The 13,389-nt window shown below is 51.7% G+C and overlaps 1 protein-coding gene across 2 annotated transcripts in view; it reads left to right on the top strand.

The window, feature by feature from the left end:
* Positions 1 to 13,389, top strand: part of LOC138567844 (voltage-gated potassium channel subunit beta-3-like) — a 582,138-nt gene that overhangs the window by 361,819 nt on the left and 206,930 nt on the right. Inside the window, exon 1 of one of the 2 annotated variants that reach the window (XM_069646338.1) lies at positions 1,075 to 1,655. The exons of the other annotated variant lie outside the window; for it this stretch is intronic. Within the exon in view, the coding sequence (XP_069502439.1) occupies positions 1,402 to 1,655 (254 nt within the window). The 5' untranslated portion in view covers positions 1,075 to 1,401. Of the gene's footprint in view, positions 1 to 1,074; positions 1,656 to 13,389 lie in introns of those variants that run through there. 2 annotated transcript variants of the gene reach the window in all.

The raw sequence follows: 13,389 nt of genomic DNA, 5'->3' as shown, positions 1-13,389 counted from the left end.
CATTGCCCATAACCCCACTGTAATAACTGATTACCTTTGCCATATTGATGCCATTTATATTAATCACAGGGCAGTAGTAATGTCACAACTAGCGTGTAATAAAATGTGATTTACAGCCTATTATTGCCCTGTATAATACATGTCGGAATGCCCCCAATGTCAGCAGCAAGCAGAGCTGTCCCTCTAGGCACACGGATGTTACAGGTTATACTTTGACAGGCATGAAGGGATGAGCAGAAATGCGGCAGGCAGAGGCCGACCAGGAATGGCGAGTGGGGGCAGGAACTCCTGATGACGGCGATATGGGCAGACGGGGGAGAGCAGGGACTGAGGAGGGAGGCTGAGGCAGGGGGCAATCAGGGAAAGACGACACTGCGGAGCGAGGGGGTGTTGAGACGCATGGAGGGCAGGAAGTGCTGAGGGGCAGAACAGGGAAAGCATGGCGCGGAGAGCATGAGAGCGAGAAGCGATTGACAGTCGTGGGTTAGGGGGGGCAAGCTGCAGAGCACAAGAGGTCTCGCAAAGGAGTGGGGGGGGGATCGCCGGGACTGCTGACGGGAGAAGGGCTCTCAGTCGCTGGAGTGAGAGGACCGCAGAGGAGCGAGAGGGTCCAGGGTCAGCAGGAGCCGCTGAGGAGGCAATGAATGGCCGGGAGATGGGCAAAGTTGAGAAAGGGAGGGAGGGCAGAGCCAGCGGACTGCTGCGTAAACGGGGAGCAGGGGGTGCTAGCGTTCAGGGGTAGCTCTCGCTGTCAAGGCAGAGGCGTGAAAGGCAGCGCAGGAACAGGTGACCCCCGCGTCCCCAACCCCCGCCCCCGCATCTCACGTCCCTGCCTTGTCACAGCATCGCATGTGACCACCTGCCTCATTTGTATGCAGCACCAGTGCCTTCCATTTTCGACAGTGTACTTGGCGCTATACAAAAGCACAATCTTGCAAAACCTAAACATTATTCTATCTGCTGCGGACAGAGGGTGGTGGCGCCCCCCGCTGGTCCCGAGGGGGTCTGTAGCTTGTGGGCGTCAGTCTGTGAATGGGACGGGAGGGGCGTGACGCGGCTCTGGACCAGGAGGGGAGGCTGGGAGAGAGTGCGATCTCTGCGGCAGAACCCCCTGCCCTCTGCGCGGCGAGCCCCTTCTGCGCAGCGGAGCCGCCACTCTCCGCCTGAGCCCCTTGGTCTGGAGGCAGTCCACCCCGCCCTCCCCCCAGCAGCCTCTCGGTCACCTATGGCCACAGCCGGGGTGTAAGGATGCGCTCTCCCCGCGGTCTCAGACCCCCACCCGCACTCCCACCCCCACACCAAGCCTCCATTATTACTGGTGCTTGCCCTGTAGAATCGCCCCTGCCCTGCCTTCGCCCCCTGTAGAGCAGCAGCAGCGCCGCGAGCGCACCCTATGCCGCGATGCAAGTGTCCATCGCCTGCACCGAGCAGACCATGCGGAGCCGCAACAGCGACGACCGGCTTTGCGGCAACCGGCCGGCGGCCAACCAGAACGGCTCCGGGGGCGGCGGCGGCGGCGGTGGCGGCGCCGGCAGCCACCCCAAGTACCGCACCGTGGCCGTGGTGACGCGCAACCTCAACCACCACCTCTCCTACCACCGGGGGCCCATCCTGCTGCGGGAGTCCACCGGCCGGGCCACCGGCATGAAGTACAGGTGAGGGGCCGAGGGGGGCGGTGGCCCACCGGGGCTGGGTGCCCTGCTGCATGCCACCTGTTCGCAAAGAGAATTACTCCTGCACTGCTACTGTTAGCGATACACCTGCTCTGCGTGTGGCTCTTGCACGAATGCGCTGTTCTGTATGAAAACGATGCTTTCACTGCTGTCAGGGACGCTTGCCCTGCTACATGTGTTGCAGCTATTCTCTGTATGTCAGGGAAGCTTGCCCTGCTGCTACATGCGCTGCAGCTGTTCTCTTTATGTTAAGGAAGCTTGCCCTGCTGCTACATGCGTTGCAGCTATTCTCTGTATGTTAGGGAAGCTTGCCCTGCTTCTACGTGCTTTGCAGCTATTCTCTGTATGTTAGGGAAGCGTGTCCTGCTGCTACATGCGCTGTAGCAATTCTCTGCAGGCTAGTGAAGCTTGCCCTGCTGCTCCATGCACCGTATCAATTCTCTGCAGGCTAGTGAAGCTTGCCCTGCTACTACATGCACTGTAGCGCTGTAGCTGTTTAGGTGCAAGACACGTTACATGTGTTGTAGCTATCCTCTGTTTGTGAGGCAGGCTTGCCCTGCTGCTACATGCGCTGCAGCTATTCTCTGTATGTTAGGGAAGCTTGCCCTGCTGCTACATGCGCTGCAGCTATTCTCTGTATGTTAGGGAAGCTTGCCCTGCTGCTACAAGCGCTGCAGCTATTCTCTGTATGTTAGGGAAGCTTGCCTTGCTGCTACACGTGCTGCAGCTCTCTGTATGCCAGGGAAGCTTGCCCTGCTGCTACATGCGCTGCAGCTATTCTCTTTATGTCAGGGAAGCATGCGCTGCAGCTATTCTCTGTATGTCAGGGAAGCTTGCCCTGCTGCTACATGTGCTTCAGCTATTCTCTGTATGTTAGGGAAGCTTGCCTTGCTGCTACATGTGCTGCAGCTCTCTGTATGCCAGGGAAGCTTGCCCTGCTGCTACATGCGCTGCAGCTATTCTCTGTATGTCAGGGAAGCATGCGCTGCAGCTATTCTCTGTATGTCAGGGAAGCTTGCCCTGCTGCTACATGTGCTGCAGCTATTCTCTGTATGTTAGGGAAGCTTGCCTTGCTGCTACATGCGCTGCAGCTCTCTGTATGCCAGGGAAGCTTGCCCTGCTGCTACATGCACTGCAGCTATTCTCTGTATGTCAGGGAAGCATGCACTGCAGCTATTCTCTGTATGTCAGGGAAGCCTGTCCTGCTGCTACATGTGCTGCAGCTATTCTCTGTATGTTAGGGAAGCTTGCCTTGCTGCTACATGCGCTGCAGCTCTCTGTATGTCAGGGACGCTTGCCGTGCTGCTACATGCGCTGCAGCTATTCTCTGTATGTTAGGGAAGCTTGCCTTGCTGCTACACGCGCTGCAGCTCTCTGTATGTCAGGGAAGCTTGCCCTGCTGCTACATGCACTGCAGCTATTCTCTGTATGTCAGGGAAGCATGCGCTGCAGCTATTCTCTATATGTCAGGGAAGCTTGCCCTGCTGCTACATGCGCGGCAGCTATTCTCTGTATGTCAGGGAAGCTTGCCCTGCTGCTACATGTGCTGCAGCTATTCTCTGTATGTCAGGGAAGCTTGCCCTGCTGCTACATGCGCCGCATCTACTCTGTATATCAGGGAAGCTTGCCCTGCTGCTTCATGCGCCGCATCTACTCTCTGTATGTTATGGAAGCTTGCCCTACTGCTACATGCGCTGTGGCTATTCTCTGTATGTTATGGAAGCTTGCCCTACTGCTACATGCGCTGTGGCTATTCTCTGTATGTTATGGAAGCTTGCCCTGCTGCTACATGCGCCACATCTACTCTCTGTATGTCAGGGAAGCTTGCCCTGCTGCTTTATGCGCCGCATCTACTCTCTGTATGTTATGGAAGCTTGCCCTACTGCTACATGCGCTGTGGCTATTCTCTGTATGTTATGGAAGCTTGCCCTACTGCTACATGCGCTGTGGCTATTCTCTGTATGTTATGGAAGCTTGCCCTGCTGCTACATGCGCTGCAGCTATTCTCTGTATGTCAGGGAAGCTTGCCCTGCTGCTACATGCGCCGCATCTACTCTGTATGTCAGGGAAGCTTGCCCTGCTGCTTCATGCGCCGCATCTACTCTCTGTATGTTATGGAAGCTTGCCCTACTGCTACATGCGCTGTGGCTATTCTCTGTATGTTATGGAAGCTTTCCCTACTGCTACATGCGCTGTGGCTATTCTCTGTATGTTATGGAAGCTTGCCCTGCTGCTACATGCGCCGCATCTACTCTCTGTATGTCAGGGAAGCTTGCCCTGCTGGTACACGCGCCACATCTACTCTGTATGCCAGGGAAGCGTGCCCTGCTGCTACATGCGCTGTAGCTATTCTCTGTATGTTATGGAAGCTTGCCCTGCTGCTACATGCGCTGCAGCTATTCTCTGTATGTTAGGGAGGCTTGCCCTGCTGCTACATGCGCTGCAGCTGTTCTCTGTATGTTAGGGAGCTTGCCCTGCTGCTAAATGCGCTGCAGCTATTCTCTGCTAGGTGCGCTGCAGCTATTCTCTGTATGTTAGGGAAGTTTGCCCTGATACTACATGCGCGGTGGCTATTCTCTGTATGTTAGGAAAGCTTGCCCTGCTGCTGCATGCGCCGAATCTACCCTCAGTATGTTATGGAAGCTTGCCCTTCTGCTCCATGCGCCGTAGCAATTCTCTGCAGGCTAGTGAAGCTTGCCCTGCTGCTCCATGCACTGTATCAATTCTCTGCAGGCTAGTGAAGCTTGCCCTGCTTCTACACGCGCTGTAGCTGTTTATGTGCAAGACACGTTACCTGTGCTGTAGCTATCCTCTGTATGTGAGGCACGCTTGCACTGCTGCTATCTGTGTTGCAGTTAATGTATGGGAGGATAGGAAGCTTGCACTGCTGCTGACTGCCTGCTACCTGTTCCAAAAGAGAAGTAACCTTGCACTGCTGCTATTAGTGATGCACCTGCTCTCTGTTTGATGTTTTCACCGCGGTTGCCTGTGCTGTGCCAGTCCTGTGTAACCCTGTTATCACTGCAGTATATATTCTCTGTATGTGAGGCGACATTGTACTGCTATCTGTGCTGTATATATTCTCTATATTAGGGATGTTTGCACTGCTCTACCTTTCTGTATCTAGTCTCTGCATCTGAGGTAACATTGCACTGCTCCGAGCCGTGCTGTAGCTATAATCGATATGTGAGGTGAGCTTGAACTACTTCTACATGTCCTGTAGCTATTTAGGTGCGAAGCAAGCTACCTGTGCAGTGGGTATCGCCTCTGTGTGGGGCACGCTTGCCATGATGCTACCTGTGCTGAAGCTATTCTCTCTATGTGTGGTAAGCTTGCAGTGCTGCTACCTGAGCTGTAGCTATCCTCTCTGTGTGTGATAAGCTTGCCCTGCTGCTTCCTGTGCAGTAGCTATTCTCTCTATGTGTGGTAAGCTTGCACTGCTGCTACCTGTGATGTGGGTATCATCTCTGTGTGAGGCACGCTTGCACTGCTGCTATCTGTGCTGTGGATATCATCTCTGTGTAGTAAGCTTTCACTGCTGCTACCTGTGTTGTAGCTATTCTTTATATTAGGGATGCTTGCACCGCTCTACCTTGCTGTATCTAGTCGCTGCATCTGAGGCAACTTTGCACTGCTCCGAGCCGTGCTGTAGCTATAATCGGTATGTGAGGTGAGCTTGAACTGCTTCTACATGTCCTGTAGCTGTTTGGGTGCAAGTCAAGCTACCTGTGCTGTGGGTATCGTCTTGGTGTGGGGCACACTTGCCCTGCTGCTACCTGTGCTGTAGCTATCTCCTCTATGTGTGATAAGCTTGCACCGCTGCTACCTGAGCTGTAGCTATTCTCTCTATGTGTGGTAAGCTTGCACTGCTGCTACCTGAGCTGTAGCTATTCTCTCTATGTGTGGTAAGCTTGCAGTGCTGCTACCTGGGATGTAGCTATTCTCTCTATGTGTGGCAAGCTTGAAGTGCTGCTACCTGTGCTGCAGCTATTCTGTGTGTGTGTGGTAAGCTTGCACTTCTGCGAACTGTGCTGTGGCTATGCTATCATCTCTATGTGGTGCTTGCTTGCACTGCTGCGACCTGTGCTGTGGCTATCATCTCTATATGAGACAAGCTTGCACTGCTGCTAGGTGTGCTGTGGCTATCATCTCTATGTGAGACGAGCTTGCACTGCTGCTACCTGTGCTGTGGCTATCATCTCTATGTGGTGCAAGCTTGCACTGCTGCTACCTGTGCCGTGGCTATCATCTCTATGTGAGACAAGCTTGCATTGCTGCTACATGTGCTGTGGCTATCATCTCTATGTGAGACAAGCTTGCACTGCTGCTACCTGTGCTGTGGCTATCACCTCTATGCGAGGCACGCTTGCACTGCTGCTACCTGTGCTGTGGCTATCATCTCTATGTGAGACAAGCTTGCACTACTGCTACATGTGCTGTGGCTATTCTCTCTGTGTGAGACAAGTATGCACTGCTGCTACATGTGTTGTGGCTATTCTCTCTATGTGAGACAAGCTTGCACTGCTGCTACATGTGCTGTGGTTATCATCTCTATGTGAGACAAGCTTGCACGCTGCTACCTGTGCTGTGGCTATCATCTCTATTGGTGGCACGCTTGCACTGCTGCTACCTGTGCTGTGGCTATCATATATCTGCTCTGTTGCTACATATCCTGTAGCTCTTATCTGTGTGTGGGGAATGTTTGCATTGGCGCTACATGTGTTGTAGATAATGTGTGGAAGTACCTGTGTTGTAGCTATTATCTGTATGTGGGCCAAGCTCGCGCTGCTTAAACTTGTGCTGTATCTATTCTCTATAATAGCGAAGCTTGCACTGCTGCTACCTGTGCTTGTAGGTATTCTCTCCATGTGTGGTAAGCTTGCAATGCTGCTAACTGTGCTGTGGGTATCATCTCTGTGTGGAGCATGCTTGCAATGCTGCTAACTGTGCTGTGGGTATCATCTCTGCGTGGTAAGCTTGCAGTGTTGTTACCTGTGCTATAGATATCTGTATATGAGACAAGATTGCACTGCTGCTACCTGTGCTGTGGCTATCATCTCTATGTGAGACACGCTTGCACGGCTGCTACCTGTGCTGTGGCAATCATCTCTATGTGAGACAAGTTTGCACTGCTGCTACATGTGCTGTAGGTATTCTCTCCATGTGTGGTAAGCTTGCACTGCTGCTAACTGTGCTGTGGGAATCATCTCTGTGTGGAGCACGCTTGCACTGCTGCTACCTGTGCTGTGGGTATCATCTCTGCGTGGTAAGCTTGCAGTGTTGCTACTTGTGCTGTAGATATCTGTATATGAGACAAGCTTGCACTGCTGCTACCTGTGCTGTGGGTATCATCTCTGCGTGGTAAGCTTGCAGTGTTGCTACTTGTGCTATAGATATCTGTATATGAGACAAGTTTGCACTGCTGCTACATGTGCTGTAGCTATTCTCTCTATGTGAGACACGCTTGCATGGCTGCTACCTGTGCTGTGGCTATCATCTCTATGTGGGGCACACTTGCACTGCTGCTACATGTGCTGTGGCTATCATCTCTATGTGAGACAAGGGTGCACTGCTTGTACCTGTGGTGTGGCTATCATCTCTATGTGAGACAAGCTTGCACTGCTGCTACATGTGCTGTAGCTATTCTCTCTATGTGAGACACGCTTGCATGGCTGCTACCTGTGCTGTGGCAATCATCTATATGTGAGACAAGTTTGCACTGCTGCTACATGTGCTGTAGGTATTTTCTCTGTGAGACACGCTTGCACTGCTGCTACTTGTGCCGTGGCTATCATCTCTGTGAGACACGCTTGAACTGCTGGTACTTGTGACGTGGCTATCATCTATGTGTGAGACAAGCATGCACTGCTGCTGCCTGTGCTGTGGCTATCATCTCTATGTGAGACAAGCTTGCACTGCTGCTACATGTGCTGTAGCTATTCTCTCTATGTGAGACACGCTTGCACGGCTGCTACCTGTGCTGTGGCAATCCTCTCTATGTGAGACAAGCTTGCCCTGCTGCTACCTGTGTTGTGGCTATCAACTCTATGTGGGGCACGCTTGCACTGCTGCTACCCGTGCTGTGGCTATCATCCCTATGTGAGACACGCTGGCACTGCTGCTACCTGTGCTGTGACTATCTTCTCTATGTGAGACGAGCTTGCACTGCTGCTACATGTGCTGTGGCTATTCTCTCTATATGAGACACGCTTATACTGCTGCTACCTGTGCTGTGGCTATCATCTCTATGCGAGACAAGCTTGCCCTACTGCTACCTGTGCTGTGGGTATCATCTCTGTGTGGTAAGCTTGCAGTGCTGCTACCTGTGCTGCAGCTATTCTCTGTGGTGTTTGGTAAGCTTGCAGTGCTGATACCTGTGCTGTGGCTATCATCTCTATGCGAGACAAGCTTGCACCGCTGCTACCTGTGCTGTGGCTATCATCTCTATATGAGACAAGGTTGCACTGCTGCTACATGTGCTGTAGCTATTCTCTCTATGTGAGACACGCTTGCACGGCTGCTACCTGTGCTGTGGCAATCATCTCTATGTGAGACAAGTTTGCACTGCTGCTACATGTGCTGTAGGTATTCTCTCTGTGAGACACTTTTGCACTGCTGCTACTTGTGCCGTGGCTATCATCTCTGTGTGAGACAAGCTTGCACTGCTGCTGCCTGTGCTGTGGCTATCATCTCTATGTGAGACAAGGGTGCACTGCTTGTACCTGTGGTGTGGCTATCATATCTATGTGAGACAAGCTTGCACTGCTGCTACATGTGCTGTAGCTATTCTCTCTATGTGAGACACACTTGCACGGCTGCTACCTGTGCTGTGGCAATCATCTCTATGTGAGACAAGCTTGCACTGCTGCTACATGTGCTCTACCTATTCTCTCTGTGAGACACGCTTGCACTGCTGCTACTTGTGCCATGGCTATCATCTCTGTGAGGAGCACGCTTGCACTGCTGCTACCTGTGCTGTGGGTATCATCTCTGCGTGGTAAGCTTGCACTGCTGCTACCTGTGCTGTGGCTATCATCTCTATGTGAGACAAGTTTGCACTGCTGCTACATGTGCTGTAGCTATTCTCTCTATGTGAGACAAGCTTGCATGGCTGCTACCTGTGCTGTGGCTATCATCTCTATGTGGGCATGCTTGCACTGCTGCTACCTGTGCTGTGGCTATCATCTCTATGTGGGGCACACTTGCACTGCTGCTACATGTGCTGTGGCTATCATCTCTATGTGAGACAAGGGTGCACTGCTTGTACCTGTGGTGTGGCTATCATCTCTATGTGAGACAAGCTTGCACTGCTGCTACATGTGCTGTAGCTATTCTCTCTATGTGAGACACGCTTGCACGGCTGCTACCTGTGCTGTGGCAATCATCTCTATGTGAGACAAGTTTGCACTGCTGCTACATGTGCTGTAGGCATTCTCTCTGTGAGACAAGCTTGCACTGCTGCTACTTGTGCCGTGGCTATCATCTCTGTGTGAGACAAGCTTGCACTGCTGCTGCATGTGCTGTGGCTATCATCTCTATGTGAGACAAGCTTGCACTGCTGCTACATGTGCTGTGGCTATCATCTTTATGTGAGACAAGGGTGCACTGCTTGTACCTGTGGTGTGGCTATCATCTCTATGTGAGACAATCTTGCACTGCTGCTACATGTGCTGTAGCTATTCTCTCTATGTGAGACACGCTTGCACGGCTGCTACCCGTGCTGTGGCAATCATCTATATGTGAGACAAGCTTGCACTGCTGCTACATGTGCTCTAGCTATTCTCTCTGTGAGACACGCTTGCACTGCTGGTACTAGTGCCGTGGCTATCATCTCTGTGTGAGACAAGCTTGCACTGCTGCTGCCTGTGCTGTGGCTATCATCTCTATGTGAGACAAGCTTGCACTGCTGCTACATGTGCTGTAGCTATTCTCTCTATGTGAGACACGCTTGCACGGCTGCTACCTGTGCTGTGGCAATCCTCTCTATATGAGACAAGCTTGCCCTGCTGCTACCTGTGTTGTGGCTATCAACTCTATGTGGGGTACGCTTGCACTGCTGCTACCCGTGCTGTGGCTATCATCTCTATGTGAGGCTGGCACTGCTGCTACCTGTGCTGTGACTATCTTCTCTATGTGAGACGAGCTTGCACTGCTGCTACATGTGCTGTGGCTATTCTCTCTATATGAGACACGCTTATACTGCTGCTACCTGTGCTGTGGCTATCATCTCTATGCGAGACAAGCTTGCCCTACTGCTACCTGTGCTGTGGGTATCATCTCTGTGTGATAAGCTTGCAGTGCTGCTATCTGTGCTGCAGCTATTCTCTGTGGTGTTTGGTAAGCTTGCAGTGCTGATACCTGTGCTGTGGGTATCATCTCTATGCGAGACAAGCTTGCACTGCTGCTACCTGTGCTGTGGCTATCATCTCTATATGAGACAAGCTTGCACTGCTGCTACATGTGCTGTAGCTATTCTCTCTATGTGAGACACGCTTGCACGGCTGCTACCAGTGCTGTGGCAATCATCTCTATGTGAGACAAGTTTGCACTGCTGCTACATGTGCTGTAGGTATTCTCTCTGTGAGACACTTTTGCACTGCTGCTACTTGTGCCGTGGCTATCATCTCTGTGTGAGACAAGCTTGCACTGCTGCTGCCTGTGCTGTGGCTATCATCTCTATGTGAGACAAGGGTGCACTGCTTGTACCTGTGGTGTGGCTATCATATCTATGTGAGACAAGCTTGCACTGCTGCTACATGTGCTGTAGCTAGTCTTTCTATGTGAGACACGCTTGCACGGCTGCTACCTGTGCTGTGGCAATCATCTCTATGTGAGACAAGCTTGCACTGCTGCTACATGTGCTCTACTTATTCTCTCTGTGAGACACGCTTGCACTGCTGCTACTTGTGCCGTGGCTATCATCTCTGTGAGGAGCACGCTTGCACTGCTGCTACCTGTGCTGTGGGTATCATCTCTGCGTGGTAAGCTTGCAGTGTTGCTACCTGTGCTATAGATATCTGTATATGAGACAAGCTTGCACTGCTGCTACCTGTGCTGTGGCTATCATCTCTATGTGAGACAAGTTTGCACTGCTGCTACATGTGCTGTAGCTATTCTCTCTATGTGAGACACGCTTGCATGGCTGCTACCTGTGCTGTGGCTATCATCTCTATGTGGGCATGCTTGCACTGCTGCTACCTGTGCTGTGGCTATCATCTCTATGTGGGGCACACTTGCACTGCTGCTACATGTGCTGTGGCTATCATCTCTATGTGAGACAAGGGTGCACTGCTTGTACCTGTGGTGTGGCTATCATCTCTATGTGAGACAAGCTTGCACTGCTGCTACATGTGCTGTAGCTATTCTCTCTATGTGAGACACGCTTGCACGGCTGCTACCTGTGCTGTGGCAATCATCTCTATGTGAGACAAGTTTGCACTGCTGCTACATGTGCTGTAGGTATTCTCTCTGTGAGACACACTTGCACTGCTGCTACTTGTGCCATGGCTATCATCTCTGTGTGAGACAAGCTTGCACTGCTGCTGCATGTGCTGTGGCTATCATCTCTATGTGAGACAAGCTTGCACTGCTGCTACATGTGCTGTGGCTATCACCTCTATGTGAGACAAGGGTGCACTGCTTGTACCTGTGCTGTGGCTATCATCTCTATGTGAGACAATCTTGCACTGCTGCTACATGTGCTGTAGCTATTCTCTCTATGTGAGACACGCTTGCACGGCTGCTACCCGTGCTGTGGCAATCATCTCTATGTGAGACACGCTTGCACGGCTGCTACCCGTGCTGTGGCAATCATCTCTATGTGAGACAAGCTTGCACTGCTGCTACCTGTGCTGTGACTATCTTCTCTATGTGAGACGAGCTTTCACTGCTGCTACATGTGCTGTGGCTATTTTCTCTATATGAGACACGCTTATACTGCTGCTACCTGTGCTGTGGCTATCATCTCTATGCGAGACAAGCTTGCCCTGTTGCTACCTGTGCTGTGGGTATCATCTCTGTGTGTTAAGCCTGCAGTGCTGCTACCTGTGCTGCAGCTATTCTCTGTGGTGTTTGGTAAGCTTGCAGTGCTGATACTTGTGCTGTGGCTATCATCTCTATGCGAGACAAGCTTGCACTGCTGCTACCTGTGCTGTGGCTATCATCTCTATATGAGACAAGCTTGCACTGCTGCTACATGTGCTGTAGCTATTCTCTCTATGTGAGACACACTTGCACGGCTGCTACCTGTGCTGTGGCAATCATCTCTATGTGAGACAAGTTTGCACTGCTGCTACATGTGCTGTAGGTATTCTCTCTGTGAGACACGCTTACACTGCTGCTACTTGTGCCGTGGCTGTCATCTCTGTGTGAGACAAGCTTGCACTGCTACTGCCTGTGCTGTGGCTATCATCTCTATGTGAGACAAGCTTGCACTGCTGCTACATGTGCTGTGGCTATCATCTCTATGTGAGACAAGGGTTCACTGCTTGTACCTGTGGTGTGGCTATCATCTCTATTTGAGACAAGCTTGCACTGCTGCTACATGTGCTGTAGCTATTCTCTCTATGTGAGACAAGCTTGCACGGCTGCTACCTGTGCTGTGGCAATCATCTCTATGTGAGACAAGCTTGCACTGCTGCTACATGTGCTCTACCTATTCTCTCTGTGAGACACGCCGCTTGCACTGCTGCTACTTGTGCCGTGGCTATCATCTCTGTGTGAGACAAACTTGCACTGCTGCTGCCTGTGCTGTGGCTATCATCTCTATGTGAGACAAGCTTGCACTGCTGCTACATGTGCTGTAGCTATTCTCTCTATGTGAGACACGCTTGCACGGCTGCTACCTGTGCTGTGGCAATCATCTCTGTGTGAGACAAGTTTGCACTGCTGCTACATGTGCTGTAGGTATTCTCTCTGTGAGACACACTTGCACTGCTGCTACTTGTGCCGTGGCTATCATCTCTGTGTGAGACAAGCTTGCACTGCTGCTGCATGTGCTGTGGCTATCATCTCTATGTGAGACAAGCTTGCACTGCTGCTACATGTGCTGTGGCTATCATCTCTATGTGAGACAAGGGTGCACTGCTTGTACCTGTGCTGTGGCTATCATCTCTATGTGAGACAATCTTGCACTGCTGCTACATGTGCTGTAGCTATTCTCTCTATGTGAGACTCGCTTGCACGGCTGCTACCCGTGCTGTGGCAATCATCTCTATGTGAGACAAGCTTGCACTGCTGCTACATGTGCTCTAGCTATTCTCTCTGTGAGACAAGCTTGCACTGCTGCTACATGTGCCATGGCTATCATCTCTGTGTGAGACAAGCTTGCACTGCTGCTGCCTGTGCTGTGGCTATCATCTCTATGTGAGACAAGCTTGCACTGCTGCTACATGTGCTGTAGCTATTCTCTCTATGTGAGACACGCTTGCACGGCTGCTACCTGTGCTATGGCAATCCTCTCTATATGAGACAAGCTTGCCCTGCTGCTACCTGTGTTGTGGCTATCATCTCTATGTGGGGCACGCTTGCACTGCTGCTACCCTTGCTGTGGCTATCATCTCTATGTGAGACAAGCTTGCACTGCTGCTACCTGTGCTGTGACTATCTTCTCTATGTGAGACGAGCTTTCACTGCTGCTACATGTGCTGTGGCTATTTTCTCTATATGAGACACGCTTATACTGCTGCTACCTGTGCTGTGGCTATCATCTCTATGC

This window comes from Ambystoma mexicanum, chromosome 1p, assembly GCF_040938575.1.
Source record: "Ambystoma mexicanum isolate Mex_15411 chromosome 1p, UKY_AmexF1_1, whole genome shotgun sequence".
NCBI classification, from domain to species: Eukaryota; Metazoa; Chordata; class Amphibia; order Caudata; family Ambystomatidae; genus Ambystoma; species Ambystoma mexicanum.
This window is presented reverse-complemented; position numbering and strand designations above follow the sequence as displayed.